Consider the following 22256-nt stretch of genomic DNA (forward strand, 5'->3'; position numbering starts at 1 on the left):
GTTTTACAAAATTCAAATTTTCACTTGAATTTTATAACTGGCAACAGACACTATCAAGTATTGCCCTTGAAGTGACAGGTTACTCCATTCAATTTTTGTTAAAGTTCTGCCATATATCTGAGGCTGAATAAACATAGTTTTTGAGTTGTTCTTCCAAGAAAAAAAAAACTGTTCTATGACAATTGCAGAAATATAGGTTGAGGGCCTATAATTCCCATAGGGAGAATTGAGGTTTTATTCTGTTAATAAGAGGAAAGTTGCTTGAGCCAGAGAGTGACATAATTAAAGAAATATACTAAGGAAATCCTTGTGATGATGATAAGAAAGTTTGAATTTCAATGAAGAGATTCAGGGTTTGCACTGGGATGCAAGCCAATAAATGTTCCAAGCAGAAATCATGTTGATAATAGTCTGCTTCTCAAACTGGTAGATACAGGGGTGTTTTATTACTCTACAGCTCATGTAAGCCTTGGGTACATATATTCTGTTATCAAATATTAAGTTAATAAGACCATATACATGCATTCCCTATTATATATTCCTACAATTCATCACATGAGCTCTCCCAACACAAGTTAGGCAGGTGTTTGTAACAGTAGTAAAGACACCTCTTGGGGCATCAACGGCACACATCAGCAACCTGAGTCAAGTCTCTTCTGCTTCCAGTCCAACTTTCTGCCAGTGCACACTCTTGGAGGCAGCAGCAGATGGCCCAGCTGCCACCCATGTGGAAAATCATTGCGGGCAACTGGGGACTGAACCAGTGTATGAAAGATTTCCCTTTCTCTAGTTCACTTTCTCTCTCTCTCTCTCTCTTGCTATGTGTGTCTCAATCTCTCTGCATTGTAAATAACATGAAAATAAATAAATCTTTAAAAATAATTACTAGCATGGAATTTCCTTCCTTAAGTACCTCGTCTGTCTAGAATAAATAGATATGGAATTTTTTTAAATATCTCCTCATAGCCCAATGATATTTTTTTGTTATCAGAAAAACATTCATAGTTACATTTCATGTGGCAGTAACCTTAGCTGATAAAGTTATTGACAGATAGTTTTATGACCTGCATTAGTCACCTGATTACTTTTGTTAAATAATAATGAATCCGTATTCTCATAAGTTGATAATTTCATTAAGCTTTTAAAATTTATATTTTATAGGTTATATCATCACAGAAATACCATCACTTTCTCAGGACGCCATGACTGCTTTGCAGCAAATAGAATTAATTAAAAACTTAAAATTCAAGCCTGATGTTATAATCAATATTAAGGTAAGGATGTTAGCTGTTTTTTCTAGGATAGTGAAGCCTCGTTTTGAAAGCAGTTGAATTCGAGGAATGTCCTCAGAACTGTTCAAGTTTCTGTGCTGCTGTGCACCAACCACAGGGGCCGGGCTCTGCTTTCTGGTATTCTGCAGCTCCATCCACATCAAGCACTTGCCTCTTCAGCAGGCATGATCATAGCCGTCCTTTGAGAGTTTAGTCCAGGCATCACCTCTGGAAATTCGCCTGACAATCTCTCTCTCTATCCCCCTCTCTCTTTCCCTCTCTCTCTCTTTCCCTCTCTCTCTCTTTCCCCCTCTCTCTCTTTCCCTCTCTTTCTCTCTTTCCCTCTCTCTGTCTTTCCTTCTCTCTCTCTTTCCCCCTCTCTCTCTTTTCTTCTTTCTCTCTCTTTCCCTCTCTCTCTCTCTTTCCCCCTCTCTCTCTTTCCCTCTCTCTCTCTCTTTCCCTCTCTCTCTCTCTTTCCCTCTCTCTCTCTCTTTCCCTCTCTCTCTCTTTCCCCCCTCCCCTCTGTGTGTGTGTTATCTCTGCCTCTCCTTCTCCCTCTCTTCCTTCTCTCTCCCTCTGCCCCTCCATCTCTGTCACCAACCACAGGAGAGTTAATTGCCTCTCTGATCACAGTTCCTGTTGCTCTCTTCTACCGTACTCCTCAGCTCACTGTATTCAGTCGTCCAGTTTTCTCCTGGACTCATTTGTGTTACCAGAAGGCAGGAACCATATCTTATTCATAGCCAGCACACTGCATGGTCATCAGTGAGCCCTAATAAGTTTACCAATTAAATGAAATGAGAGAACAGACAAAGGACTTAGCTATGTGGATGTTAATGAATACTACTACATTGATTAAGAGCCAAGACTAGGTCCTTTCCTTGATTCTCTCTTTTATTAACTATTAGAATTTGGTAAGTCACATTTAGAAACCTCAGTTCTCTTTTCAAAGGTGACTATAGCTGCTTCCTGGGGTTGTGATAAGAATTCAGAGAGGTGACATGTACATGGTAACGTGAAAATGAACACAAAGCTTTTGTATTCATACCCTACCTGACTCCCCAAAGGGTTTATGACACTTTGAAGTAAATTAGATGGTCCTTAGCTCAGGTTTCAGGACTCACTGGAGTGTCAGGATCGCTGTGAGAGACAGGTGGCCTTGCAGAGCTTAGCCAGCTCCAGGCACAACACAGGACCAAGGGCCACATTCCCCAGGGGGGCAGAGAGTAGAAGCTGCAGTTACATCACTTGCACATCTGTATCCTGTATTGTGCCTGAGTTCCAATCCCAGCTCTGCTCCCCATTCCAGCTTCCTGCCAATGTGCATCCCAGTTGACAGTTCAAGTGCCTGGGTCCCTACCACCCACGTGGGAGATCTGGATTGAGTTCCCAGCTCCTGGCTTCAGCACGGCTCAGTCCTGGCTGTTGCAGGCATTTGGGGAGTGAACCAGCAGATGGGAGTTCTGTCAGTCTCCCAAATGAATTAAAAAAATAATAAATGAATAAGTAATTTTTAAAGGTCCTGAGAAAATGTTGTGACTATCACAAGTGTGAATATGTGCATAATGAAGAGAAGATCTCAATTAACTGAAACCAAATATAAAGTCTAAGCCAGGGAAAATATGGGTTAAATAGGAAAGTAAAACCAGGTAGAAAGACAGCATGTAGATACATGAGGATATTTCACACTGTTTGTGGAAAACTGGAGTTTAAAGATAAGTTTATTTTAGTGTAATAACATTTTGAAATCTATGCATAGTTTTTTTTTCTTGTATTTATTTAAAAGGCAGTTACAGAGGGAGAAGCAGAGAGAGAGAGAGAGAGAGAGAGAGAGAGATTGATCTTCCATAGCTGGTTCATTCCCCAAATGGCCACAGTGGCCAAGGCCAAGCCAGGCCGAACTCAGGAGCTTCATCCAGTTCTCCCAAGTTGGTGGCAGGGGACCGAGTAGCTGGACGAGAAGTGGAGCAGCTGGGACACAAACCAGCACTCATATGGGATGCTGGCATTGCAGGCGCAGCTTAACCCACTAAACTACAATGTCGGCCCCTATGCATAGTTTTTTCATAATATACATTTTCCATGATCTTTGTGAAGACCTCTTATATGCTTGGACTTAAAAGAAATTTACACCAAAACAAACTTCTCTTTTAATTCCATTTTTTCATGAACTTTTTGAAGTCCCCTCCCTCCTACAGGGCAGAAGGCCCCCAAATGCATTACTAAGTTTGGGTCACCAATTTGGTCATATGTTCTGTGAGCCAAAGTGAAAAAGGAAATATGACCAGTATAAAATTCATATTGTCCATTAGAAGATAAAGCAGTCCTCCTGAAGAAATAAAACTCCCACTAAAAATGAGATAAATACCTTACATGGATATCAACGTAGTGAGTGGAGTGCTTAAGCCCATCATGCTGTCAAGATAAGAGTGAGTGTCCTGGGGCAGTGTCTGCAGGGTAACCGGAAGACCTGATGTGAGACACACTTAGCACAACACTTCTTGGATGGTTTGGCCTCTTTGGGAATATGCCTGGAATTCTGGGGCTGGGGATCCATGAATCCCTGAGCATCTGTATTAGTTTATTTCCTGTTGCTCTAATAAAATAATACCTGAGGCTGGGCAATCATAAAGAGAATAATTTAGCTCACAGTTCTGGAGGCCCAAGAGCGTCTAGCACCTGCTCTGCTTGCAGTGAGAGCCTTATGGCCCAAGGCAGGTGGGTGCATGGGAAGAGAGGCGCACATGTGAGAGAGAGAGTGCTGGTGCCAGCCACACTTTTTTGTTTTTTTTTTAAAGATTTTATTTATTTGGAAGACAGAGTTAGAGTTACATACAGAGAGAGAGAGAGAGAGGGAGAGAGAAAGAAGGATCTTCCATCTGCTGGTTCAGTTCTCAAATGGGCACAACAGCTGGGGCTGGGCCAGGCCGAAGCCAGGAGCCAGGAGTTTCTTCCAGATCTCACGTGTGGTTGCAGGGGACCAAACACTTGGGCCGTATTCTGCTGCTTTTCCAGGTGCATTAATGGGGCGCTGCATTGGAAGTAGAGCAGCTAGGACTGGAACCGGCACCCATATGGGATGCCAGCACTGCAGGCAGTGGCTTAAACCACTATGCCATGGTGCCAACCCCAGCCTCACTTTATAACAACCCACTCTCCCTCTAACTTACCCACTCTCCAGGGAACTGCATTAATCCCTTCAAGAAAGCATAGCCCCTGTGACCCAATTACCTGCTACAGGTGCCACCACCTCTCAATTCCCTTATACTGGAGACCAAACCTCAGAGTCAGCTTTGTTGGAGATAAACCAAATTCAAACCATAGCAGCATCCATAAACCTCTGAAATTATATGCAAGATCTTATATGTATGTGCATTTTTCCAAAGTAAATACCTTTGGCTTTTATCACATTGTAAGGGGTGGGGAACTTTTTACCTGCCAAGTCTCATTCTGATATTTGTAACATCATGCACAGATCAAGCAAAATTATCAACTTAGAAATTAGCCTGTTAAACATTGATTGAATTTCAAGTCCCACCTGTCCAAATGATTTCATGAGGGCCAGACAGGTCTGTGTTATATATTAAAAAAAAAAAAAAAAAAAAGGAAGGGAGGGAGGAAGAAAGGAAGGGAGGAGGAGAGAGAGAGGAGAGGGGAGGGAAGAGAGGGAGGAGAGGGGAAGGGAAGGGAAGAGGAGAGGAGAGGAGAAAAGGGGAGAGAAGGGGTGGGGGAGGGAGGGAAAGAGAGGGGAGAAGAGGGGAGGGAAGGAAGAGAGCTGAGGGCCAGCAGCCTGCTAGAACAGCAGTTCTCACAGCGCTGTCACAGATTCAGTGGCATCAGTAGCACCCAGAAGCTTGTTCAAAATGCAAAACCTCAGGCCTCCACCCCCAGAACTGAGAACCAGGCACAGTGGAGGTATAGTACCCAGCTATATGTGTTGCAGAGTCGGCCATGTGACTCTGAAGCCTGCTAAAGGTTCAAGACCCCTGCTCTGGTCCTTAGACTGACTCCTTATAAGGTCATGGCCTACAAGTGAAAACAGGAGACAGCTGAGGGTCTTTGCCAAGGGGACTTTGTCAGGGATGCAGAATATGAATATCTTGGGTTGCAAATATAGGGTACTTTAACAAGTTCATGGAAAATAGAATTAAAAGTTTATTTTGGTGCAAAAAAACCCAAACCTGAAATCCATGCATATAAGAGATCTGCAAATGTTCATGGAAAATGCATATTATGAAAAAATTATGTATGGATTTCAAATATTTTTGTACCACAATAAACTTATCTTTTAGTTCCAATTTTTCACAGACATTTTGAGATACCCTTGTACCTATGTTTTAAAATTACCTTAGTGAGGGGACTGGCGCCGTGGCTCAATTGGTTAATCCTCCGCCTGTGGCGCTGGCATCCCATATGGGCGCCATGTTCTAGTCCCAGTTGCTCCTCTTCCAGTCCAGCTCTCTGCTGTGGCCTGGGAAGGCAGTGGAGGACGGCCCAGTTGCTTGGGCCCTGCACCCGCATGGGAGACCAGGAGGAAGCACCTGGCTCCTGGCTTCGGATCAGCGCAGTGCTGGCCATAGCAGCCATTTGGGGAGTGAACCAATGGAAGGAAGACCTTTCTCTCTGTCTCTCTCTCTCTCACTGTCTATAACTCTACCTGTCAAAAAAAAAATCTTAAAAAAAAAATTACCTTAGTTGAAATCCTCTTTGTGATAAATTATAAACCCCAAATAAAAGTCTGGCTTAATAAATACCCATCCCATGTCCACATAATGGTGAGAAGAAGACATCAAAAAATGAGCAAGAAAGGTTCCAAAGATCCTTGCTTCCTTTGTTTCATAAAGTGTGGTGTATGAGCTCTTGGCATCAGAATCATGAGAATGCCTATGAAAGTGCCCAGTCCTTTCTCCAAACTTAGTACGTTCCAAGGAGGAGCAGAAATCATTATTTGGCAAGCTCTCCAGGTGAGTCATATCCAGTTAGACCTGAATGCTAGTGAATCCTTGCCATAGAGTATCAGCCACACTTTGGTCACCCTGAAAAATACTCAGAGCAGGATTTACAGCCCCAAATCATTATCCCCAGGGAAGCACCCACCGAGCCTGGTCTGTGGATCAGGAGGCCTGGCTCCAAGTTGGATCCTCCATAGGACACTGATCCGAGACCAGTCTCTCACCCTGCCAGAGCTATACTTCTTTGATCTGCAAAATGGCTTTCATCATAATCTTGAATTATTTCATCTTGTGGGGGTAGTTTGAGAATGAAATAGAATTAATTACACACATGAAATAACTTTGAAACAAAAATTCCTTATATACTTTTGATTTGGGCTTTCTTTTTCTTTAACTGTCTAGAACTCAGTTTTCTGACTTAGAAAACTTAGAGGTTAACCCAGAATAGATGATCTTTCAAGTAGCATTCATGGTGGGCATTTTATGAAATACTTCACCCATATAGCTGTAAATGTTGCCATTGCACAATATTATTTTGTTGGAAATATGTGGCTCTTCCCCCATTTTCCTCCACTCAGACTTTTCAAGCTAATTTTATAGAATCTTTCTGTGTACCTTAGAAGATTAAACTGTCTATGCTATTTCTCCACTCTTTCTACTGTTCTAACCTTCTTTCTTCATCTTAAAACTTCTGGTACTTTGTTCTGTGTTTTAATATCAGAGAAATGAAAATGTTGGCGTAGCATATAGGCTGCAGCTTTTGCCTCTCCTGGCATATAGTGAGACATGATGCCATATGCCAGCCACCAATTGCACTTGCTCAAGTTTTTAAGATGTTTTCAGGTTTATGTACTACATAATATGTGAATAGGAATTAAAAGCCTATCAGAATATTTTAAGTAATTAAATAATATTGTACCTTAGTGCCCTGACTATGATTTATGCCAAAGAATTTCTGGACAAAGACAGCACAGTAGTACGGGGTACATATATACTAGAGACCACTGGGATCCTGAAGTTATCGAGAGTCGTAGGAAAAAGAAGAAAGAATTACAAAAAGAAGGAAAAGGAGAAGATGAGGGAGAAGAGGAAGAGGAACAAGAAGAAGAAGAGGTAATATCCCAATAGATCATTCCATACCATACTCTTTTAATATTCTATAATTACATTAAATGATAACATGGATAATAGAAAATAACAGATACAAGAGAAAGTTACATTATATTTTTATTGAGTCTGGAGGAAATAAGCAAAAAAAATTTCATGTTCCCCAAAACTATTGTATCACAATCTTGAGGTCAAGTTTAATTGTTCTTCTACATTCTAACAGCTTGTCTGCCTCATTTCATAGCCACAGTTTTTGGTCACCTGCTATGTGTCAAACTCCATGTAAACTAGAATTAGGAGTTAGGGAATAACAATAAAAGATGAAGTATAATATGTGGAGCAAAGTAGCCCAGGCATAATTCAATCTCTGGGGCTAACACATTCCTGGTTCCAAATTCTTACAAAGAGCTTATGAAAAGAAATCTGTGGCCATATATGTGTCTGTATATGTGTAGATATTTGTGTGTGTGTATATGTGTGTGTGTGGTTGTTGGAACAAACCTAAAGTAAATCTAGTAAACAATATATGTCAAGAATCTTCTACTGTGACTTAAAGAGAAAATTTTGAAATCTGTTAACAAGTATGGGCTATATTTGGCCCACATGGGTGTAAATGGCCATTGTTTACCATTCCCTGCTCTAGTGAAAATGTGTCTGTTATTAGCTATTTTTCTTAGGTCTAGACTCTGTGAAATCAAATGTTAACCTGTAGATGGAGACATTGCAAATCATCTGTCTAGTAGAACGATAACCCCCATAGGTCACAGTCTTACTGCCCTATAAGGCGGTAAGTAGCCTTGTAACTATAACTTTTGCAGTCTTATTTCAGAGATTATAAATAATTCTGCTTTGCTATCCTGTTGGTTCCCTCACTAATGGGTTAAATAAGTCTTTGACAAGTGTTCTTTTAGCCCACTTAAAAACATAATATGATCTCACTTGTGGAAAGAAAGCATTGGATAATAACCAGCATCTATTCCAGATTTTTTTAGCCATTTTTAAAATTTTTAATTAGTTCTTAACAGATTCAATGTGATTTGTAGATACAATTCTAAACACGTAATGATATTCCCTTCCTCTCTCTCTTCCTCCCTTACCCTCTCTCCCTCCCACCCTCCTTCCTTCTCTCTTTTTTTTTTAGCTTTTGAGATAACATGCTTTAAATTTACACTATGGTAAAAAGGCTTAATACTTTACCAAATAAGAAGTTTAACAATTAAAAAGCAAAAAGAGCCTAGTAAAGAAGGAATATAGACAACAGTTATAAATAATAATTGAATGGAAAAATGAGCATTTCACCCATATACAGTAAATTTTAGAGTAATCACAGATCATTAAATCTATAGTAGTATAACATTCTTAACCATTGGTTCCACAAAAGTATGAAAGAGTTTTATGAAACTATACAATATTGATACACATAGACATTTCTTTCTCTTTTTTGTTTGCTTTTTAAATTTTAACTCCCACATATAAGGGAGAACATGTGGTGTTTGTTTTTCTGGGTCCAGTATATTTCACTCAACATGATGTCCTCCAGTTGTGTCCATTTTGCTGGAAATGATAGAATTTTGTTCTTTTTTATAGCTGAATAATATTCCATTATGTATTTATACATTCTTGTCAGCATTTGTTACTCTCTGTGTCTTGGATTTTTGCCATTCTGGCAGGAGTGAGGTGATATCTCATTGTAGATTTGATTTGTATTTCTTTGATGGCTAGTGAAGTTGAGCATTTTTTCATCTTTTTGTTGGCCATTTGAGAAAACAAGCCTGAAATTCATATGGAATCACAAAAGACCCAGAATAGCCAAAGGGATCCTGAACAAGAAAAATCAAGCCAGAGGCATCACAGTACATGACTTCAAAGCATGCCACAAAGCTATTGTAATTAAAATAGGATGATACTGGCATAAAAACTAATACATAGATCAATGGAACATAATAGAGAACCCAGGAATTAATCCACATACATACAGCCAATTGATTATTGACAAAAGTGCTCAGATCATGCAGTGGAGTAAAGATAATCTCTTCAATAGCTGGTACTGACAAAACCAGATATATACATATGTAGAAGAATGAAATTAGATCCATACTTCTCACCATATACAAAAATCAACTCAAGATGGATCAGAGACCTAACTTTAAGACCTGAGGCTGTTAAGTTGTTGGAAGAAAATGTAGGGGAAACACTCCAAGACATTGGTGTAGGGGGTGACTTTCTGGACAACACCCCCAAAGCATAGTCAACAAAAGCAAAACTAAATAAATGGGACTAGGTCAAACTCAGAAGCTTTATACAGCAAAGGAAACGATCAATCAAGTGAAGAGACAGCCAACAGAATGGGAAAAAATATTTGCAAACCACCTGACAAAGGATTAACATCTCAAATATATCAGCAACTTAAAAAACTCAACAACAAAAAAATCAACCAATCCAGTGAGAAATTGGCAAAGGACTACAATAGACAGTTCTCAAAATAAATACAAATGGCCAACAAATATATTCCAGCTATTTTTAAGAAAAGGAGAACCAGGGTAGGCATTTGATGCGGTGGTTAGGAAGCCAGTTGGAATGACTGCATCCTCGACCAGAGTGCCTGGGTTTAAGTCCCGACTCTGCTCCAGATTCCAGCGTCCTGCTAATGTGCACCTTGCGAAGGCAGCAGATGATGGCTCAAGGAGTTGAGTGCCTGCCACCCACGTGGACTGAGTTCCTGCCTGGACTGAGTTCCCAGTTCCCAGCTTTGGCTTGGCCCAGCCCTGGCTGCTACAGGCATTTGGAGAGTGAACCAGCATATGGGAAATTTCTCTCTTCCTCTCTCTCAAATAAAAAAATAATAATTTTAAAAGAGAAAACCTCATAGCAAAAAGTAGAAGTAATAAAATGTGTCCTCTTGGTATAAACAGAGCAACCATCTTAAAGCCAATGTAGCACTCATATGAGGGTACTTCAGAATTACAGCAAAGTGGAATTAACATTGCTTATTTTGGTACAAAAAATCCTTGAAATTCATGCATAGTTTTTCCATAATTCACATTTTTCATGAACTTTTTGAAGATTCATTATAGGCATAGATTTCAAAACATTTTTGTACCCAAATAAACTTACCTTTAAATTCAATTTTCCACAAAGTTTTTGAAGAACCCTCCCATGGTAAGATACAGGGGTCACAACTCCCTTAGTTCCAGGGATCAAATAAGTTTTGTCATTTGGTGATGTTGGCCAGGGATATAATCAAGAAGAATGGGAACTAGCTTAGGTTAGAGTTACACTGTCCAATACGGGAGCCACTAGCTGTAGGTGACTATTATAAATTTAAATCAATTACAATTTAAAATTTAGTTCCTCGACAGCACTTAGTAACTAAATGTGGCTGTGTCTTCCTAGTTGGACCACATGGGTATACAGTGTTCCCATGGCCACAGAAAGTTCTGCGGGACAATTAGAGAGTACATGCCCCCTCTCCCGAGAACAGCTCCAGCCCAGCCAATGGCTGCCAGACACCAGATACTAGCCCATTTTTACAAGGTAGTCTGATTTTCCCAGAGAAGACCGAGATGAGAGTTAAATAATAAAAAGTTGGTAATTCATCTGAAATGTCCAAAACCCAATATAAGCCAATGCTGTGCAAGATAATCAACTTGTGTCCTTAGGCTAGCTTCAGCCTCCTGGGTCCAGGTGGCTGGGATCCCAGCCTACAGGCACAGCCACATCCAGAGTTTAGATTTGTGGATCTGCTGCCCTCAAGTCCATGGTCAGTAACCCCATTACAGTGTGTTCATCCTTGTGTACACACAAATCTAGACAACTCCCTGAACTGCTGCAATGCTTTGTAAATGTGCTCTTGGCTTCTGCTCTCCTCGATATTCCCCATCCCATTTTCATACTTTCCAGAAGCCAGTGCCATTTTAGAGGAATGTAACCCTTGGTAACTTCCCATTGCCTTTAGATGAAAATCCAAACACCCTCACGCTGTTTAGAAAGCCACAGACCCAGCCTCTCTGATCTTGACCCTGGTTGCTGTCTTCCTGTCTGCTCACTGCGTTCCACATTAGCCTCCTAGCTAGTCTCGAGGGCTCTAACCAAGCTCATTTGGACCCCACGCCTTTGCATCACTGTTCCCTCGGCCCACAGCCCTCTGTTCCAGGTCTGTTTCACTTGCTGCCCCCTTCTCCCTGCCTACTCTAACTGCAGGTAGCTCATCCTCAAGAGACCAGCTGGCAATTTGCTCTAACTCAGCACTGTGTGATAGAAATATAGTACAAGCCATATGTGATTTTAAATTTACCAGAAAAAAAAATGAAAGGCAAATAAAAAATAAATTTACTAGAAGTCTTGCTTTTATTAAAAATTCTTTTATTTGAAAAGTGGAGTGCTAGAGGGAGAGAGAGATCTTCCACCCACTGGTTCTCTCACCAAATGCTCACTGTAGCTGGGGTTGCGCCAGGCTTTAAAGCCCAGAGCCTGGACTTCCATCTCTGCATCTCCCATGTGACAGAAGCCATGCTTTTAAAAAGTAAAAAAGAAACAAGCAAATGTAATTTTAAGAATATATTTTATTTAATCCAATATATATAATATTTTATTTCAACCTACAATCAACATAAAAATTGTAAGAATGGGAGCAGACATTCTAACCTAGTGATGCCCATGGTCCCACAGTGGCACAGTTGGACTTGATACCCAGCTCCAGCTCCTCACTCCAGCTCTCTGCTAATGGGAGGCAGCGACAATGGCTCAGATAATCCAGTTCCTGCCACCCATATGGAAGACCTATATTATATTCTCAGCTCCCAGCTTCAGCCCAGTGCAGACTCAGCTGGTGCAGGCATTTGGGGAGTAAACCAACTGATGGGAGTTCTCTCTCTCTCTCTCTCTGTCTCTTTGTCTCTCTCTATCAAATACATAAATACAGTGAAAAACTAATTCTAAGAATGATTCATTCTGTTTTCATACCAAGTCTGTGAAATCTGGCGTGTTTACATACAGCACCCTGTAGTTTATACTTACCAAATTTCCGTTCTCAGTAGATGCATGTGGCCAACAGCTACCAGTCTAACCACTTACCCTGCTTTATGTTCCTCATAGCACTTACCACTTTCTGAAATGGTGCTGCTCTTCTACTTTCTTACTGTTTGTCCAACTACTCACTGGATGTAAACTCAGTGCATCAGGGACTCCATGGCCAGCGCCTGTAACAGTGCTTAGCAGATAGTAGGTGCTTAATATGAAGTTGCATAATAGCTGACTAGCATGAATGGGAGCAGGCTGGGAAAGCTCTTTGCTAGAGAGACAGGAGTGACAGCAGATGTTGGAAATGACAGTGTGTATTGAGCTACTTTGAAATGTATCACCTTCAGTCCTGTCATTCTACTGTTAGAAACGATTCTAAGGGCAATATTAGCAACATGAAGAATTATCAACAAGGCTATTTATTGCAACATTATTTATAATTATGAAAAATCTGGTGGGGGGGGGCAGCGCTGTGGTGCAGCAGGTTAAAGCCCTGGCCTACAGCACCGGCATCCCATATGGGCACTGGTTTGAGTCTCAGCTGCTCACTTCTGATCCTGCTCTCTGCTATGGCCTGAGAAAGCAGTTGAAGATGGCCCAAGTCCTTGGGTCCCTGCACTCGCCTGGGAAGCTGGGAAGAATCTTCTGGCTCCTGGTTCCTGGCTCCTGGCTTTGGCTCAGCTCAGCTCTGGCCGTTGCCGTCATTTGGGGAGTGAACCAGCAGATGGAAGACCTCTCTCTCTCTCTCTCTGGCTCTACCTCTCTCTGTAACTCTATCTTTCAAATAAATCTTTTTAAAAAATAAATTATAAAAAAATAAAAATCTGGAACATCCTGTTGTCCAACTAGGATGTAGTAATTAAATAATCATATGTTCAATGAATTATATGATTTGGTCATGAAAATCACATTTAAAACAGATGATTAAATGGTTTACATAGGTAATATGATTCAAGTTGCATAAACTATGTATTTGTAGCATTGATAAAAGCTAGAAAAAAGAGAAAGATGGTAATAAACATGATACAGAAGCCTTAGACTGTGCCAGGCCAAGGGCCGAGAACCTTCACGTGTGTATCCTGTTCCCTCTGCCTGGAATGTGCTTTCTCCAGAGACTTGGGTGACTCTGTCCTTCGTTTATTCCTGGATTCCACTCACTTGTTACTCAGGCAGAGCACCTGATATGAAGTAGCACCTTCTCCCTGTCACTCTCCATCCATTCCCCCCAACTTTGCTCACCTTCCTAGTACTTTCTAGTCTCATCTAATATGTTATATGTTTATACGCCTACTAGTTTATGCTCTGTCTTCCCCAGTTGGAGTGGGGGTTTTGTGAGCCCAGGGTACAAGTTGGTTTGTTCACTGCAGAATCTGAACTTCCATGATAGTGCCTCACACATAGTAGTCACTCAATAAATGAATGAGGGGAGAAGGAACAAGTATCCAGAGAAGAGATCTGGTTTCTGTATTTTGTGTCTAAAAATTTGACATTCCTCTCCTACTCTCCACTAATTATTGGGAGCAAAAGGAAGTCAGTGATCATCCAAGTCAATTTAAAGCTTATTTCAGCTGATAAAGACCCCTTCAGGCCAGCGCCGCGGCTCACTAGGCTAATCCTCCACCTTGCGGCACCAGCACACCGGGTTCTAGTTCTGATCAGGGCGCCGGATTCTGTCCCGGTTGCCCCTCTTCCAGGCCAGCTCTCTGCTATGCCCGGGAGTGCAGTGGAGGATGGCCCAAGTACCTGGGCCCTGCACCTGCACCTGCATGGGAGACCAGGATAAGCACCTGGCTCCTGCCATCGGATCAGCGCGGTGCACCGGCCACGGCAGCCATTGGAGGGTGAACCAACAGCAAAGGAAGACCTTTCTCTCTGTCTCTCTCTCTCACTGTCCACTCTGCCTGTAAAAAAAAAAAAAAAAAAAAAAAAAAAAAAAAAACCTTCAAAGTGTACAATCACTTACTCTTAAATAAAACACCCTCAGTCTCTAATCCTTTCCTCCCTCTGCTTCTCACCCCAAAATGGCCTCTAGGTGTAAGGAGGTAGGGATGTGTCTTGTTAGTTGAATAATCGTTTGCCTAAAAATATTAAAAATCTCTTCCATTTAGGCGTTTATTGCTGAAATGCAGATGGTGGCTGAAATTCTTCAACACCTGGTTCAGAGGCCTGAGGATTATTTGGAAAATGTTGAGAACACTGTTAAACTTTACAAGGAAACAACTCTTCAGGTTTTGGAAGTAAGAACAAGATATTTTGCTGAATATGGAGATAGAGGCATTTGTGTTTTACCACGATTAAGCAGTTCACATGTCATCGTCCCCTCCGGTGTCTGATTATTCTCCCGAGTGTGGTGGAACAATGTTAGAAGAAGCCTTCTGCCGCAAAGGCAATTTCCCCCAGCGAAGTTCCTGGGCTCTGAAAAGGAACTCTGTTTCTGAAAGTGACAGACGAACCGAATTTTTCACAGGTCCTTAGGAGGAATACATTTATGGATAGTAGTTGAAAACTTTATATTAAGAAACAATTTCGTTAAAGCACTTTCAATCCATAATTTATGGATTTAACAGAAGAAAGGTGCATTTAAGATAGACCTTTTGTTCTAAAAGGGATTCTTCCTTAGTTAAATTGCAGTTATTAGTCCTGGATTTGTTTCCATGGCCATTCCATTCAAAATTGATCATATATAAACATGATAAGGTCATTATGTATTGTAATAAGTTTTAATTAAATCAATTGGCATTTTTAAAGTATGATTGTTGAGATTATAGTTAATGAAAATCACATTTTATATGGTCAAAAATCCAGGGAAGACTCGGCCAGATACAATCAACTGTGTTGGAGATTTAGTCTCCAGGCATCTATTGAACTTGGGTATGTGGCCAGACGCCGTCCCAATTAATAGACTATGGAAAGCGAAAAAACAATCCTCAAATTGCTTCTTCTCATCTGATAGAGAAACAATGATTTTCTTTGGTGCTGTTATATAATACTTATATATTTTAAAGCCAAATGTGTGGCGTATATTGTAATCCATCTCCTTAACTGAGAGTCAAATTTCATTTTCTTGTATATGGCTTTTATTTGTCCCCATGTCTTCTACCATTGGTCTTTAAACAGAGCTACTTAAGAGTAAATTATGTGAATGGGGCTGGGAAACTTTTGGCTAAGTCACTATTTGGGATGCATGTACCCCATATCTGAATGCCTGGTTCAAGTCCAGGCCATTTTGCTTTCTTTCCTGCTTCCTGCTGATGCATACCCTGGGAGATAGGAGATGATGGATCTAGTACTTGGGTACCTATCACTCATGAGAGAGACCTAGATTGAGTTCCAGTGATCCTGGCTTCAACCTGACCCAGTCCTGACTATTGTTGGAATTTAGGGAGTTAACCAGCAGGTGGAAGATCTCTTTTTGTCTGTCTCTGGGCCTCTCTGCCTTTCAAATAAAATAAAAATAAATAATTTTTGAAGAAATTATAAAACAATAACATTATTCCTTCCACAAAAGTATCCTATGTATTCTTTAAGTGGCCAGCCCTGAACACAAAATAAAATTTAATTAGAATTAGATTCAGGCCAGTGCTGTGGCGTAGTAAGTTAGTCCTCTGCCTGTGGCACTGACATCCCATAAGAGCACCAGTTCAAGTCCCAGCTGCTTCATTTCCAATCCTGCTCTCTGCTATGGCTTGGGAAAGCAGTAGAAGAAGGCCCAAGTGCTTGGACCCCTGCATCCATGTGGGAGACCTGGAAGAACCTCCTGGCTCCTGGCTTCAGATTGGCCTCACTCTAGCCATTGCAGTCATTTGGGGAGTGAACCAGCTGATAGAAGACTTCTTCCTCTGTCTTACCCTCTCTCTACCTCTCAAATAAATAAATAAGTCTTTCAAAAAACTTAGAATAAGATTCAGAAAATTAGAAATCTGTATTAATGAGGGCAAAAATGCAAAGGTAGTCTCTTCAAGGACAGGGACTACGTCATCCATTCTCACATTTCCAGTGCCCCGTGTGAGCCCAAAGTCTGGCAAGCAGTAACTGCTAGAGAGGTCAGCAGATCACATGACAAGATCACAAGGGAGAAGGAATGAAAGCTTCCATTTCATAAAGTAAGAAACTTCTAGAAAGTAAATAAATAAACAAATCTTCACTCAGATTAAAAGACAGCAAAAATATCCCCCATTGACTATGATAAAGGATTTGAAGTTTTGATATACTAAAATCTTAAAGAAATTATCTTTTAAGATCTATAAGTTCACATTCTCCTAAAATAAATGGACAGCAAATAAGAGCACACAATTAACAAAAATGATAGACAAAGGCTTACAAGCTTCTAGAAAAATGTTCAGCTTCATTGTTGATAAAGAAATGCCCATGGAAGTACTGAACTAGCATTTTCATGATCCAATTTTAAATTATGAGTGCATAAGTGTTCTTAATAATAGCAAGAATATAGTAAAGCACCCTGCTAATAAATGAGTATGGCTGTTTTTTTTAAAGATTTATTTATGTATTTATTTATTTGGAAGGCAGAGTTATAGAGTGGGAAGGAGAAACAGAGAGAGAGGGAGAGAGAGAGACCTTCCATATGTTGGTTCACTCCCCAGATAGCCCCAGTGGACAAGGCTGGGCCAGACTGAAGCCATGAGCCTGAAACTCCATCTGAGTCTCCCACATGAGCATCAGAGGCCCAAGCACTGGGGCCATCTTCCTGTGTTTTTCCCAGACATTTAGCAACGAGCCAAATGGGAAGTGGAGCAGCCAGGATTTCAACAGGCACTCATATGGGATGCCGGCCTTCAGGACAGTGGTTTAACCACTTCCCATCTGGCTCTTTGCTAAATCCACCTGATCTTAAGCAGTGCAAGAAACTTTAGAAGACTATTGGTTTAATCTTGAAATAGACAAAATCTAATTTGAACAAAAAGACAAATCCAGTGGAAGCAGATATATACATGGTTATAAAAATATTTTATATTGTAAAAAGCACCATAAGCAAAGTCAAAAGATAAAGAGGGGCTAGTGTTATGGTGTAGCAGGTAAAGCTGTGCCCACAATGCTGGCATCTTATATGAGTGCCAGTTCGTATCCCAGCTGCTCTGTTTCTGATATGGCTTTCTATAAAATGTGTCTGGGAAAAACAGCAGAAGATGGCCCAAGGGCTTAGGCCCTGAACCACACCCACGTGAGAGACCTGGAAGAAGCCCCCTGTCTCCTGGCTTCAGCCTGGTCCAACCCTGGCCTTTGTGACCATCTAGGGAGTGAACCAGCAAATGGAAGATCTCTTTCTCTGTCTCTCCCTCTCTATTTCCGTAACTCTTTCAAATAAATAAATCTTTAAAAACAAAGATAAATCATAGAAAGATAAAATATATGCAATCCATGTCACAGGTGAGGCTTAAAGACTTTCCATGAATGTTAGAGAAATCAATCTAATAGTAAAATGCACAGAGGTTATGAATAGGCAGTTCACAGAGACAGATGTCTAAATACTGAACCTCACCAAGGGAATAAAAGGTAAAACAAGCCAATCCTGTTTTTCAACTCAGTTTAACAAAACTAAAGTGGCCAGTGATGGCAGGAAGAGGTGAGCATTCTCATACATTGCTGCTAAGAGTTTTGACTGCTGCAACCTCTTGGAAAATTAACCAGCAATGCCCATTAATAGGAACACCTACTTCTGGAAGTCTGGCCTGTGGGTCTGATTTATGTCAGGATCTAGCCAGAGGATGCTTATTCAGCATTATCTAGCATTTCTGTGTGTGCATACACTTAAGTCAGCGAGGAGAGTGCCGAGGAAAGACACACCTGATTGGAGAGGCAGAGTAGAAGAGTAGGAAGGGTTGGATTACCGGTTTCTATGCACTGTCTGCATTCCTTCACTGGTTGCAGTTAGCACAAGTTACTTTCGTGATTACTGAAGAAGAATGTAATTTTTAAACTTTTTTAAAATAAAAAGAAATGCTTGAGAATAACTAACAAAATATCATGACCTACCTAATGGCAAGCAGCAGAGGAATGTAGATGGTACTGTAACCACACTCTGTAATTTTATCAAACCATCAAAATCCTGACAATGATCTTGCTAAAGTAAAGGAGATGATTAATTGCAATGTTGAGTGAAAAAGTAAGCTCAAAAGTTGTACATGATAATCTTGAACGGGCAAAAAAAAATTCATGGAATAAAAGATGGGAGGAAAATGAATAGCAACTACTTTGGAGTGGTAGGATTCTAGGTGTTTTTTTAATTTTCTATAAGAAAAATATATCTTAATAAAAATGTGTTACATTTTTTAAAAAATGAAGACCATCTGTGATTTAAATAACATCCATTATAACATGGGTAAGAGAAACAGTTTGGCTTTAGACATTTCTTCATCGGTTATCAAGATTCTGATCTTATATTCAGGTTTCCCAGGGGTCCTGGATTTGAAGGCTTCTTTTCTGTTCTTGCAGGAAGTAATGGCTGAGCACAACCCCCAGTATCTCATTGAACTCGAGGGAAATAAGCCACCAGAGGAGCTCTACATGGTAAGTGTGTGGTCCGTAAAGAATGTTGACGGTTTGGAACATCCAGAGCTCTTTGGCAGTATTGTAGTTATTGCCATAAATGGAAATATATATTTACTTTTTTTAATGTTTTATTTGTTTATTTCAGAGGGTGGGTCACAGACAAAGGCAAAGACAGAGAGAAAGGTCTTCCACCCTCTGGTTCCTTCCCCAAGTAGCCTCAGTGGCCATGTCTGAGCCAATCTGAAGCCAGGAGCCAGGAGGTTCTGCTGGGTCTCCCACACAGGTGCAGGAGCCCAAGCACTTGCGCCATCTTCCACTGCTTCTCCAGGTCATAGCAGAGAGCTGTATCAGAAGTGGAACAACCAGGACACAAACTGGCACCCATATGGGATGCCAGTGCTTCAGGCGGAAGCTTAGTCTACTACGCCACTTTGCCAGCCCCCTATATTGACATTTTAACACCATTTTTTCTTGAAACATTTGTACTGACACTTTAAAAAACGTGATATCCTATTTATTCATTTTTCCATATTAAATCAAAACTACATTTAAACTTAAAAATCTCCAGATGACAAAATGTGTCTCAAAGAAAACAAATGGTAACTATTGAACACATGATAATATGCTTAACACTATTAATCATTAGAGAAACATGAATCCAAAATGTGCCCACTAGGATAGCCAAAGTAACAATAACAACAACAACAGAAACAACAACAAAAGATAATAGCAAGTCTTGATAAGGATGTAGAAAACTTGGAACTCAAAGATATTTTACAAAAATGAGTAAGCTAATACAAAAATACAGTAGCTGTATGCACCTGATAGGTGTCTGGCTTTATGACAAGGTCTGGGTTTACAGCTAGCAGTAGGCAAATGCATCCATAGATGACTCCCTTCATGTAGTATCAAATATATAGAGGTACATAAACATTTAAAGAACAATTTGTGTTATAGTCACGAGGGGTATAATACTACGGGAGCTCAGGCAGAAAGACAAAAGCTCGTCTGGTTAGGAGGGTACCTCTCTGAAATCATTTTTGCATTGAAACCTAAAGGGTGAGTAATCATTAGAAGAGGTGGATTGTGTTCAATGATACAGAAATGGTCTTGTACAAATGAAGACCCAGAGGTAAGAAAGAGCATAGAGAGTTAGAGAGTTGTGGGAACCGAATGTGGGACAGGGGTGTAAGGGGCTGGGGAGGAGGGCAGAACAGCACCCAGACTGGGAGGAAACAGGGGTTGCACCTGTGCATTCACAACTCCTCGGTAGGGAGTAGGCAGTCAGTGAAAGGGTTGGGGTCAGAGAACAGAAGTGATCATTGTTTCTGTTTGGGAAAGATTGCTCAGACTGCCATGCAAAGCGAAGGCAGAAAGAGAAGTTAGTGGAAGGAGGACTAGTTTTTAGCTTTTGTGGTCCATCAGGTCAGTGATGATGGCCCTACCTAGGTTAGTGATCCTAGGAGCAGATGGAAGAGGACAAGGACAGGTCTGAGAGAGATCTAAGAGGTCTGCAGTTGAGTAATCTAGTGTAGGAATCACATGAGGGAGGAAAGGCAAAGACAGTGCTCTGATTTCTGGCTTGATTTCTCTAGTGGGCACATGCTGATAAATGTTAGCATGGAGCCAAATGAGGGAAAAACTCCTTGCTTGAGGCGTGCCCTTGCCAAGACCAGTGGTCTCCTCTTGACCAAGGCCAGTGGTCATTTTTCAGTTCTCCATCTAATTCAGTCTACAGGCAACGTTTGCCACAGCTGGCCATTTTTCCCTTCCTGCAGCCTCCACGCATCCATTGGTTTCTCCATCCCACACCACAGTAGTTTCTTTCTCCTCATGAGACACTCAAAATCTCTAACCTCTAGAGTTGAGGACCCCAGGGTTCTCCCACTGTGGGTTTCTCTCCATCCACTCTCTGTCCTGAGGAAACCTCATCCAGTGCACCAGCTTGACAGCTTAACTGCCTTCTCAACATTGGCAACTCTTTTTTTAAAAAAAAAAATATTATTTATTTATTTATTTGAAAGAGTTACACAGAGAGAGGAGGAGAGGCAAAGAGAGGTCTTCCATCCACTGATTCACTTCCCAATTGCCTCAACGGCCACAGCTATGCCGATCCGAAGCCAGGAGCCAGGAGCTTCTTCCCTGTCTCCCATGCAGGTGCAGGGGCCCAAGGACTTGGCCCATCTTCCAATGCTTTCCCAGGCCATACAGAATGCTGGATCAGAAGTGGAGTAGCCGGGACTCGAACTGGTGCCCGTATGAGATGCTGGCACTGCAGGTGGTGGCTTTACCCGCTATGCCACAGCACCAACCCCACATTGGCAACTCTTAAATTCATGTCACTATCCCAGATCGCCCCCTAATTTCATACTTGTAAACCCAGCTGCTGCCGAACTCCTGTATATCCAATTGGATGTCTAATAGTCATCTCCAATTTAAATGTGCAAGGTAAAACTCCACCACCACCACTTGGGCCAAAATATGCTACTCCCATGGTTTTTCTCTTCCAGTAAATGTCAAAACCATCCTTCCTGTGGGGAGCAACTCGGACTAGACTAAGTTACTGGAATTAAGACTTATTCTATGCATCTGCTTTCCCACAATATGGCGCTGGGAGAGGAGGAAACAGCTTCTATACAGCTGCCTCCAGTTCAACCAATAAGCAGCAGGACCTGCTCCTGATTGGAGGAGAGCAGCGTACTCGGAGTGTGGGTAGCAGAGTTGGGATTGGTGGAAGAGGACTATAAAGGAGGAGAGAGACAACATGCACCAGGAACATCTAAGGGGAACATCTATCTGAAGGAACACCTGTGCAGCCCCCGAGAGAGCCGGCCGGCGGTGTGCCGCTCCCCCGCGGAAGTGGGGAAAGTGGCTAGGGGGAACCGCCCTTCCACGGAGGTGGAAGGGTCGGTAGCCAACCCGGGAAGAACCAGCAGCAAACCCGGGGAGGGCCGAGCAGACAAAAGAACAGCGCAGGGTCCTGTGTCGTTCCTCCACGAAGACGGGGAGCGACACCTTCCAGCTGAGTTTCTTCTGCATTTGCCCTCTCATCCCACATCGAATGTGTCAGCCTACACAGCAGGCTTCTCCTTCAACATATATTGAGTTTTACCACTATTACTACCTGAAACATGCTATCTTCAAGGTGGACGGTAGAAGCTTCCAGAGGCCAAATTGACACTTGCCAGTCCTGTTAAGGCCCCAGCTTGGAACAACTACTCTAACACTTCTGCCCACATGGCATTGATGAAAGCAAGTTGGACAGAGAAGCTCAACATCAATGGAGTGAGAATTGTACTGGAACAAAGGCAGTGAGCGAATTCACAAACAAAGGGCAGGAAGGTTGAATTGTGAATAAATAATGCAATCTACCATAGATTGTCACATACCAGGAGGATTT

General features: G+C 41.5%; 1 protein-coding gene across 7 annotated transcripts in view; it reads left to right on the forward strand.

Annotated features, from left to right (window-relative positions):
• Positions 1-22256, forward strand: part of AK9 (adenylate kinase 9) — a 159637-nt gene that overhangs the window by 28375 nt on the left and 109006 nt on the right. For 6 of the 7 annotated variants that reach the window (XR_011388592.1, XM_008263360.4, XM_070073706.1 and 3 more), the window contains exons 6-9: positions 1162-1274; positions 7148-7336; positions 14458-14586; positions 18800-18874. Coding sequence is in view for 6 of the 7 variants with exons in the window: in XM_008263360.4 (XP_008261582.3) it covers positions 1162-1274; positions 7148-7336; positions 14458-14586; positions 18800-18874 (506 nt within the window). In the remaining variant the exon portion in view is untranslated. The remainder of the gene's footprint in view (positions 1-1161; positions 1275-7147; positions 7337-14457; positions 14587-18799; positions 18875-22256) is intronic. The other variant, XM_070073710.1, reaches the window with a different exon arrangement.

This window comes from Oryctolagus cuniculus, chromosome 5, assembly GCF_964237555.1.
Source record: "Oryctolagus cuniculus chromosome 5, mOryCun1.1, whole genome shotgun sequence".
In the NCBI taxonomy this organism is placed as follows: Eukaryota; Metazoa; Chordata; class Mammalia; order Lagomorpha; family Leporidae; genus Oryctolagus; species Oryctolagus cuniculus.